The sequence below is a fragment of the Scatophagus argus genome, chromosome 6 (assembly GCF_020382885.2).
Source record: "Scatophagus argus isolate fScaArg1 chromosome 6, fScaArg1.pri, whole genome shotgun sequence".
Lineage (NCBI taxonomy): Eukaryota > Metazoa > Chordata > Actinopteri > Scatophagidae > Scatophagus > Scatophagus argus.
Genome location: NC_058498.1, coordinates 19,467,781 through 19,479,178, shown reverse-complemented (window position 1 = coordinate 19,479,178; position 11,398 = coordinate 19,467,781). Strand labels below are relative to the sequence as shown.

The window sequence follows — 11,398 nt, the reverse complement described above, 5'->3', positions numbered from 1 at the left end:
AGGCAAATGCTTTGAACTTGACACAGCCGACTCAAAGACTAACATAAAAGATGAGTTTTAAAGAACTGAGGATGGAAAGACTGGACAAGGAAATGTTTACTTTATTTTCAGAAGATATTTGTGTATTTGGGTCTTATGTAACTGATATCCACTCACTGTCTGCAGGTTTTAATACAGCATTTTGTCCTGTTTTTCCATTACTGACAAAAACAAAATATAGTGCCAAAGCATAAAGCATAAAAACATATTTGTATATAAATTTTATTTTCATCATAAAGAGCTAGAACAAGTTGCTCTGTGCTCACTGAATACAAAAACAGTGTTCGTAATAAAATCACATTTAAAAACTACTCCTGTTCAAAAGTCTTCACAAGCAAGAAACACTTTGAATTACCTTGCCACTGTTTGTGTTTGGGCTCCGAGATCACAAGAGTGATTTCAAAGGTCAGTGTTCAATACAGAAAGAATGGGCATGAAGCATTTGCACATTCAGAGACTGGGAGAGAGAGAGAGAGAGACACAGGGAGGCGTGAGACAAAGATAGAAAAACGGGGGTGTTTTTGTAATCACTCTGCACTATTTTGATTGACATGAAAAAGAAAGCACAATACAGACAGCAGAGAAGTGCACATAACTCAGGTGAAACAGGAGGACAAGCATGTTTACATGATGTATAAATTAAAGCAAAAGTAATATATTAACTTTATTTACTTTATTCCCAGAAGGAAATCTGGTTTGGTCATGCACAGGGACAAAGAAAAATCTCCCCACACAAGTGAGAGCTGACAACATGAAAAACATGCTGCCACAACAGTACTCACACACAAACTACAAGAGGACAGTATTATAGCTCAGAAGCCTGCCTTTACCACTACATCATTATCTGGCATTAAAAAGCCAACGGTAAGAGTAGCTCAGTCTGCTGGCTCCATCTTGGTGGCACTGATCTTCTCATCTAACTTTGATGAGGGAAAGTGTTTATGTGTAATGTGACGCCTTAAAGCAACAATAGAGTGTGAAAAATGTACACTGGATGTAGGTATAAACAGGAGCCTTTGGTCACAAGACTGAAGCTGTGCAGTATGGGGATGAGAGTTGCAAAATGTAAGTGGGGCAAAGCCATTTAATGCTTAGTAAACAAACTGCAAGAATTTTGAGCCCAACATCTTATGCTTTTTAAAGCATTTTCTTCAACAGTGTCTCTAAACTACTATAAACCTTGAATTAAAAGGAAAGAGTATACAGCCAACAGCCTCTCTGTCTCATTTGTGCTATCAAAACCTTCTCTCTGACATTTTGGATTTTTCCCTCTGACTGTGTCTGAATAGATGCACACTGATTTGAAGCTTCTGCAACACTTACTTTATGGAGTTTCATGATGCCCACAAGCTTGATCTTTAAGGGGCCCGCTGAGGACCCTGCTCTTGGCACAGTAAAAAAGAGGGGACGCTGAGGACAGAGGAGGGAGGGAAGCAGGAAACAGTCCACGCTTCCTCAGACAGGATACCGTGCTTCTCTAAGAGGCATCCTGGACTCTCATGCCTCAAAGGCCTTTCACAAAAACATGCTTTTTTCCTTTGACACATTACTGCATTGTTGTAGAGAGGAGGAATGCATGGGCGACTTGTGAACCTGTGAGAAGAAAGCTCAGCGAAAACTGAACATGAGTGAAGCACCAAGACCACCAGGTCAGACATCATGTTTGGTAACACTGTCCTGAAGATCAAAGTGTGATGAACCAAAGCAGATTTTGATTCCAAAGAACTGCTTTGAACATCCACTTGTGATTGATTTATGTGTCGTAAAACACAAGCATCCACTACACCACAGAGGGAAATGTAATTCATTTTACTGAACAATTTATCTGTACTTAACAGGATATAGAACAGATAAAGATACACACAAAATGTAAGATGACAGTGCTTCCTATCTATCTACCCAACAGTGAGGTCCACTTCCATCATTCAGACCATTAAAATGAAGCTTTATGAAATGTGATAATAAATAACACCTTAATATGTTTAATTGTGATACTTACACTCCATACACTGTATTTTGCTGATAAAAGTATCTACTCTTAAATACTTGTAACCAGTGGCAGAATGTAACTAAGCACATTTACACTGTACAAAAGTACCTATTCCAGGTACTTTACTTCAGTACCTGCACTTTATGCAACTTCATACTATCCTATACACAGAGGCAAATTTTACCAATACCTGCTTATGTGTCTGACAGCTTTAGTTACTGGTTACTTTTCAGATGAATTTTTCATACCTTTTCTGTTCTATAAAAACCACGTAACCCCAAATTTGGCGATTCTGAGTATGAATATTTTTGCTAAACCAGAATATTAAATGTTCCTTTATGGTTTGGAAAAAATCTCCCACTTCTTAAGAAAAAAACACTGATTTTATTGTTTGTTTGTTTGTTTTTTAAGGATTAGCTATAAAATACATCATCACGGCTGAAAACAGAGCTGTTTTTCTGAACTCAACTCATGTAAAGTATAACTTTTAGAGATATGTGGGGCACAGCGACTTTACAACTATATGATGATCTTACAAAGTAATTAAATTTAGTTCTCAACAGTAAAATGCAGCGCATACATGAATGCAGTAGTAATAGTAATACAAAAACAGGACAACAACAACAATAGTAATAATAAACACTGACAGAATTGTGAATCATTTTATCTTTGATATTTGATGCTTTTTTTAGTGTGTTATTAAAAATATCTCTAATCTAATAGTCTGAACATTTCAGTGTATGAACCTCATCTATAGAAATGCATCTGTTGCACCTGATTGGATGGTCCCTGCTCTCAGATTGGCTTCACTTTTAAGTAGTGAGATTCCGTTGCTGCCATCTGCTGTATCATTCTCCAATATTGTTCAAAGAGTCTGAATGCAAAGTAAAGCGCTCTTTTCACTAACACCGTGCAAATGTCTCACACAGTTACCTGACAAATTATACAACTGTTGTGAATAAACAGAAAGCGGGGATTTCTTGCTTTCACGTTTCATGCGGAACTGTTGCCATCAATTTCCGACGGCGTCTTTTCGATGTCGCACAAAACAATGTTCTCGTCTGCCGCGGATCTTGAGAATGATTTGGAGCTCGGTCGGCTTGAGCCTTTTAGATGTTTTGTGGGCTTTTCTGTCTTTATGTTTCTTTGTAGCTTTCTGTGTCCACAAAATCTCCCCATACCTACTGAGAAAATATGAAACATGTCGTCTCTACGTGTTATTTCAGGATCTTATTCGTTACGGAAAAACAAAACAAACCCTCAAACGAAACGACTGGCTCCGTATGTTTGATGTACCAAAAAGGTAGCTGTAATTTTAAGAAACAGTGTGCGCAGTTGTAGTGAGAGCAATTGTGATAAGCTATATTATGATGTATTTATAACTTATTTGTGTAATGTATACTCAGATGCATTTAACGATATATAGTCATTTCAACGTTAACATCTTACAAACTGCGTTCTCTAATATTAGATGCTAATTTATTTGGAAACACACACACAAAATCATAACTAACTAATGAGCTACTTTGTCGTCTTTCAGGTGGTTCTGGCACTTCTATGTTATCTCCGTTGGTTGGAATGGTCTTCTTCTTGTCTTATACCTGAATTTTATATATCGGCATCAGCCATACCCATCATGGCTCACTGGAGTATTAGACATTTTGACGGGTGTACCAAACAGTAACAGTCAAGGTAGGCTGACAGTCTAGTGCTGTGTCAAAGCTTGTGTTTTCCTGCTTGATACTGGTATTCATACTGCCTGTAGTCCCACAGCTGTCTACTCTGCTGGTGCAGCTGCTGCTCTGTGTCCACTCTGTCAGGAGGCTGTTGGAGTGTCAGTGTGTCAGTGTTTTCTCGGATGGAGCCATTCATTTGGTGCAGTATGTGTTCGGTCTGGGATATTATGTGGCACTGGGGTTGACGGTGCTCTGCTTGGATCGTCAGAGAAAAGGTTAAATTGAAATTAGTCTTCTCTTCACTGACTGTTCACTGGTTGTGCTATGTGGTGTTGATGTTTGTGCTGTTCTTCTAGGGACTGGAACTCTCCTTTCTCAGCTGAACTGGTTTCATGTAGCAGGAAATGCACTTTTCATTGGGGCCTCACTCTTGCAGCATCAGTCCATGGTCCTGCTGGCCAGGCTTCGCGTGGGAAAGTCTGGTAGGTTTGTGCCCGTGTCTTTGCTGGAAACCAGTGTTTACAAATGATGTATGCTTAATTTGTGCTTCCCCACCATACCATATGAAATAGGTTCTGTAGTTATTTACAGAATATCAGTGGTTTCCATTCTTTTCAGGGTGGTGTATGATACAGAATGGATTGCAGATCAGTGTGTGCTTGTGATAGGAGGTTTATCACAGAACATCATATTTGCTTTTGTTGTCTGACGTGTTATTGCTGTACTGTTAATTTTTTTTGAAAAAAAATCAAAACAAATGTAGAGACATACATAAACTTCTGATTTACATAGAAAACAAACAGTCCATGAAAGCTGCATGAATAATTTTGTTTTTGTTACCTAGTGCAGCTTTAAGGTAACACAGATGGAGAGTAACGATGCGAATAGTAACATAAACCACTGGTCTATCAGTTAGATAGGGGCTGATGTATTTTCTGTTTGTTCTCTTGACACCTTTCAGGAATAGTTGAGACCCTGGCTCACAGAGTGCCAAAGGGAGGATGGTTCGAGCTCGTGTCATGCCCGCATTACTTTGCCGAGCTTCTGATCTACATCTCACTGAGCTTTGTTTTTGGAGGCCTTTCTCTCACTTGGTGGCTCGTTGTCCTTTATGTGCTCTTCAACCAGGCACTAGCAGCACAGCTTTGTCATGACCTTTACATGAGCAAATATGAGTCATACCCACGGCATAGAAAAGCATTTATACCGTTTGTGCTGTGAATAGTTTGTGTCTCAGTATTGGGAACTCTAAGGTCCTTGAAAATGCCAGAGACTTCTGAGGATCTGAAGATGTAGGACTAAATCGCACCTTTCTGTTAGCTTTGACTTGCAAGTTGTTCCCAACAGAACATCACTGAATATTATTGACAGTTCCTGGAAGTGAGTGTGAGGTATGGAAGTGCTGCAGAAATTTCCTTTCACAGCAAAGTGAGAGGTGAGCTTGTTCTTTAAAACTGGTAAAACAAAAAAAAAGTGAAATTGCACTGCAAATCGCTTGTTCATTTCAAACAATTGTTTTTCTTATAAGAAGGTACATTGATGTAATAACACATTTTTGCTGTTACAACAAACAAATTTATCTTGCTTTAACTCACAAGTTTTTCTGTTGACAAGGTTGTTCTAAATGGTTCTTTAATAATAAAAAGATTCCTTCTAATTAGGAGAAATCAAACAAACTGAGGCTTTCGGTGAATGTTTTTCTTGTTATAGCATCAGTTGAAACATTTTCTTTTTACAATTAACCAGTTTATCTTGTACAAGAAGTTTCCTGCTGAAGCAAAATAAATGGGTATGTCTTAATAAGAAGTAAAATGCTATAAGTATAGTGTTACAACAACAACATATTTAACATATGATTTTGAACCTACAATGTCAAATCACTTTTGTTGTAATTAGATGAATAATCTTGCTAATAAAAGGAAAACTGGAATCTGTTTCATGCTTAGTTTCTGGACACTTACTTTAATGATTTTGTATTTGGAGTCCACACTAACATTTGAGGATAGTGATATCTGTCAACTTTTGGCGATAAACTGATTACATAATTAATATGGATCTTTTTAATTTGTGTAATTTATTACTTGCAGTGTCAAACAAAACTTGATATTTTGTGATAATATGCATGCGCTCAGACATTGAACTCATTTTCAGTTATATCCTTGGCACTGACTAGTAGACTGTCCAATCACTGAGCTGTAATGTCCGTACGTCATCCTTACGTTTACATCACTCCTCTCCAGTCCAATCATTTCTCTTCGTTTAGTCCTAAACTCAGCCGCAAGAATCCAACTTCCGCCCTGAGCTCGCTTTGTCGGTCTGATCGTGACGTGTATTAGCGAAGAGTTCCTCAAATTGGATATGTTGCTAATATGAAGTTAGCCTGTTTTGTTGCTGGTGATAATAAATGATCAGGAGAAAAATCAAAACATCGATTGTTTTTGATCGGGGTTTTGGAAGCCATTATGCCTCTCATGGTCGGCGGAGGAGACGGACGGGCTAATAGAAATGTGATGTGTGTCTTGTTTCCGCTCGCCGCCGTGTTTGTATTGTCGGTCGGAGTTGCTGCTGTTCCAGAGGAACACAAATCAGCTATCCAAGAGCAACCTCCACAAGAGGTAAAAGCTCTAACTTCATTATTACCAAATCCAGATTTATTAACCTTGATTGTGAACAGGTTTCGACGCCGGTGCTGCTTCTTAGCACCTAGCTAGCATATGCTAACACACTTTGTGTTCCAATTATAGCTCAGGTGGATAAAGTGAATTAGTCTTTGAGTTTTAAATGTGCCTAGCAAAGCAAATATTTATAGTAAAGTTGAGATAAGGTGACCGTGTGATCGGGCCACGCTGACATTGTGTCCCCACCAGTTTAGATTACGTCTCCTTTTACGTTCCAGATCACGCGGCCCCAGTAAGGAGCTAACAATACAGACGTGAAAGTTTGATTTGTGTTATGAACTGTGTGTAACTTAGCTGACTGTCGCTACGTGTTACCGTGTGGGTTTCCTTTGCAGAAAGTCTCAAGTCCCCTCACATTAAGCCCAGTTGTTTCTGAAGATGGCTCCAGCAAAGGAAACCTGGGTTTCATACATGCCTTTGTGGCCTCTATCTCTGTCATCATCGTCTCTGAGTTGGGAGACAAGACGTTTTTCATCGCAGCCATCATGGCCATGCGTTACAACCGTCTCACCGTGTTGGCAGGGGCCATGCTCGCCCTGGGATTTATGACTTGTCTCTCTGGTTAGTAGAGGTAGATATTTTGGCTATTTCACCATCTCTTGCTGAGTAATCCTAAAGTAATTGTTGTATCCATCCCCCCCAGTGCTGTTTGGCTATGCCACCACCATCATCCCTAGAATCTACACATACTATGTGTCTACAGCTTTGTTTGCCATATTTGGTGTACGCATGTTGAGAGAGGGGCTGAAAATGAGTCCAGATGAAGGCCAGGAGGAGCTAGAGGAGGTACAGGCAGAGATCAAAAAGAAAGACGAAGAGGTAAGCCAACACTTTGCAGTCTTATCTTCAACACCTCAAGTAGCACAATGTCACTGTGAATAAGTAACCATACATAATTAACAGAAGCAGTATGGGCACCGTTTCCCTCAGTCAGGGACTGGTTCATGTTACTTTATCAGCAGGAAAACTCTCACAGTGTTCTGCTTCTCAGAAGAAGATACTACAGATATACTTGATACCAACACTGGCAAACAAGATATACTGAAACAATGAGTTTGATGTGTCATCTTGAAAATTTAAATGTGAAAATATAATGCTTTGCCTAATTTTTACTACTCTTACCTTAAAGGGATTGGAGATATGTCGAAGTGAAGGAAGTATTGGGCTTTTAAAGTGAATTTTCATTTATATTTTCCAGAGGGATCTCGTTTACACTGCACCTGACCAGCTGATATGCTGTCATAAATGCTTATAGGTGACCATGCCCCCCTTATATTGTAAACGAAATGAACTTTTTTTGTATGAGTGATAGGAACTGTATGTAGGGGGGTGAAAGTCGGTACAGTTATAAAAATACTCCCATATTTCAATATGTAAATAGAGCATTTCATTCTTCTTTTTGTTTTTGTTTTTGTAAAATCACTTGTCACTCTGTTGTCTGTTCAGCTTCAGCGATCCAAGTTGGCTAATGGGACTCCAGATGTGGAGGCTGGATCAGGGACTGCTGTTCCTCAGGGAAAGTGGCACAGCTTCATTTCACCCATTTTCATCCAAGCCTTCACCCTCACCTTCCTGGCAGAGTGGGGGGACCGCTCACAGCTGACCACTATAATTCTTGCTGCCCGGGAGGTTTGTTACCTTTACGCTGAGGCACACGGCTGTCTGTTTTAATACCTTACAATATACTGAGTGCCTGAATTTTAACCTTGGGTGGCCTCAATGCACAACAGATCCATTGGTTATCTTTTTGAGACCACAAACAACAAATTCCCTTCACTGTTGTGTAAATGAAGTTGTTGACAATGCAGGAAAGGTAACCTATAATTTTCTACAGCATCAACATAAAAGGCATCTTTTTAATTCCTAGGATCCGTTTGGAGTTGCAGTGGGTGGTACACTTGGACACTGTTTGTGTACAGGCCTGGCTGTCATAGGAGGGAGAATGATTGCCCAGAAAATATCCGTCAGAACAGGTGAGATTGGACTTGGATTTTTTTGTTGTTGTTGTGTTTTTAAGAACAAATTTATTAAATTTATTTTCACGATGACAATCCATCCTTGCAACTTAATACACCCTGATTATATCTACCGAAGACACAAGTTACTTGGATCTGATTCTTGAATTTATGAGTAGCTTGAGTAGTTTTATGCCAAGAAAAGGATAAAATGCTAACAGAGATGGTCTTGTGTGTTTAAATAAATCGTAGTGGTAAATAACAAAGACCCAGTAAGTTGATTGGCAGACATGAGGAACATGTTTTCAAGCACAGATATCATTTTGAATTGCTACATATCTGATGTTGGTGTCTGAAATCTGGAGTGGATTGTTCTTTGGTTTCCATCTACTGGCAGTTTAAATGGAACAGAAGATCTAAGCGAGTTTTGAAACCACTGTTAGTTCCAGTGTCCTCTTCAGGTGGCCCTAATACTACTGCACTACTACACCTCTCACTTTCTTTGGGCATATCAATTTATTATCCATCTCTTAATGTTAACACGTCCAACTCGGTGTTCTGCTCTGTACATTTTGTGACTCGGATGCAGGCTTATATTGCCTTGTTTAGTTTTTAGGAGCAAAGATAAAACAGAAGTGTTAAGGAACTTCTAATGAATGAGGAGCTTGTTCAGTCTTCCTTGAACATGTAAAGCATTTACAATGGTTGTTTGTCTTATAATACACCCCATAATTGAAACTTTTTATTTTTTGTTTTGCTTCCATAGTAACAATCATTGGAGGGATCGTTTTTCTGGCGTTTGCCTTCTCTGCCTTGTTCATCAAGCCAGAACCTGGATTTTAATAGGACTTTCAGGATTTCTCTGTACATACATGTAAAATTCGGTTAGGTTACTTGAGAGAGACTGTAGTTTTGACTCTGTGTGTGTTTCTCAACAGGAAATGTGACATGTTAAACAGAGAGCTAAAGTCCCGCCCTCATGTCCCAACTGGTCTGTGGGTTTTCTGTTGGAAGTTGAACATTATGTTATTAGCATTAAACAACATTTCCCCAAGAAACTTAACCTGGAATGCGCATCCGATCCTCATGAGAGGTGTGTCTGTTGAGTGCTGAAAACTTTCCATGAAGTAAAACCCTCAAGGAGAAGAAAACACTGAGTGACAGAGGCTAACTGGGAGAGAGGGCAGGGCTGTAGCTCTCTGTAAGAACTGTAATCTTATCACAAAGAGTGTAAGAAAAACAGAAGACTGGATTGTTGCTGATTGCTGCCTTCCATCCCATCTCTAAAAGGTTCTGTGGCTCAGAAATAGAGGCTGACCTGCAGTACTTCTCCCACTTAACCGTTTCAGTTAGACACTGCGTCCATTTCAAAATCTTTGCCATTCTTGTTTTTAAATGTTGGTTAATTTTTGTCTTCTTTAAATGAGCCCAGGTGCATACAGGTAACTGTTGACAGAAAAGAAACCGTATACCAAGCTGCCAGTCTCCTCTTACAGGAATTGGCTGGTGCTGCTTGGTTGTTTATTCCACAGTGACACATGTCAAATTAAAGTCACATAATAAAGCGGGCCTCCTTTACGAGATTTTATTAAGATTTGAATTTCTACTGTGAGAGGGGAAAGTGTGAAAACGGACCCAACAGCATGTAATTAAGAAAATGATTTGAGTTGAGATTTTATTTGAGGCAGAGACGTGATTTAAATTTTTCCCTTAATGGTTAATGCTTTGTTCACATAGGAGCAGTCTTTTAGAGTGACAGAGACTGAACCACTTGAATACCTCTGCTTCTAGGTGTTGCCATATTGTTAAAATATCTGTGTAGGTACGGTACCCAGAGAGCTACATCACAGCTGTAAAATGGTTTATCTGCACCTCCCCAAAACGCTAGTTCCCCTGTTGGAGAGATTTATCGAGGTACTTCATATTTCTTGCTTCCAGTTTCAGGTACCAGTGGTGAACGAAACATGAATCGGGTCAGTAATCACCTCCGTAGATTCTCCCACACAGGTTAACTCCTCCTTAGTGAATAAAGCCATTTCCAGCATGAAGCTCGCTGCTTCCAGTGTCGCTGCTTTGAATCACAAATACAGTCACTACATCGGGTACAGAATAGACGAGTTGCCTCCATGGAATGTATCCTACACAAAACCTGCAGTGCACACTCCTTATGCCCTAAGCAGCTGTGTTGTAGCTACAGTGACACCTGAACTCTGCAATGTAATTCAAGCCTACATTTCTCTTTTTATTTAAAACAGTATCTATTTATTTAGTTTCATTGTCTTTCCTTTTTAAGCACATATACTGTGGAAACAAAAAAAGGGGTGGGGCACATCACTGTAAACAAGGAATCAAATTATTTTTTTAAGTGAACAGGCTAAAGCTGCATTGTCAATATTTGACAGACTGTGCCCAGCTGTGAAGTACTTGATACAGGTTGGTTGAAATGCCTATAAATCTAAAATGCTCAATAAAAATGTTTCATGTGTTGTCTGATTTCTGAAACAATCATTTGTACTGTATTGAGCTGAGTGGCCATGATGGGCACCATCTTGTAAAGAAAATAAATGAAGGCACCAACAGAACACCAGAGACCTCTCATTACTTTTATTTTCAAATTGAAGGAGGGCAAATGATTGATATATTTGCCTTAAATGATTTAATTTCTGAATGGTTTGGCTCAAGAAATAAATGCAAGGCAGTAGGCACACACCAGTGAAAGATGCTTTTAGCATGAATTAAAATGCATTTTGGGATTTTCTTTTTATTAAAAAGTAAAAACCATTCACACACACACACACCAGTGGGCCTGTTTCACATAATTTAATTATCGATTAAGGAGCCTACAGCTGAGCAGCAGGTGGCAGTAGTGGATGTGAAGAGTGCAATAAATCCTCCATCGCTGCTCATAGCAGAAGATATTAAACTGAGCATGTTAACATTTTAGTGGTAAATCAAGAGTGAAGCATGGAGGGCAAAATCAGAAATCACTTCCTAAGAAGGACATCCTTTAAAAAGGAGTTTTAAATTGTAACAAATAGCTTTATTAAAAGCCAATAATTT

At 39.1% G+C, this 11,398-nt stretch overlaps 2 protein-coding genes across 2 annotated transcripts; both read left to right on the top strand.

Moving 5' to 3' along the window:
- The first annotated feature begins 3,071 nt into the window (after positions 1-3,071).
- On the top strand, positions 3,072-5,618 carry srd5a3 (steroid 5 alpha-reductase 3). Its single transcript, XM_046391228.1, has 5 exons — positions 3,072-3,332; positions 3,570-3,721; positions 3,795-3,980; positions 4,062-4,187; positions 4,667-5,618. Exons 1-5 carry the CDS (start codon positions 3,109-3,111, stop codon positions 4,924-4,926), a joined length of 948 nt encoding a protein of 315 aa, XP_046247184.1. The 5' UTR covers positions 3,072-3,108; the 3' UTR covers positions 4,927-5,618.
- Positions 5,619-5,966: 348 nt separating this feature from the next.
- On the top strand, positions 5,967-10,920 carry tmem165 (transmembrane protein 165). The gene is made up of 6 exons (XM_046391229.1): positions 5,967-6,320; positions 6,719-6,944; positions 7,027-7,202; positions 7,830-8,012; positions 8,251-8,356; positions 9,105-10,920. Exons 1-6 carry the CDS (start codon positions 6,168-6,170, stop codon positions 9,179-9,181), a joined length of 921 nt encoding a protein of 306 aa, XP_046247185.1. The 5' UTR covers positions 5,967-6,167; the 3' UTR covers positions 9,182-10,920.
- Positions 10,921-11,398: the final 478 nt, after the last annotated feature.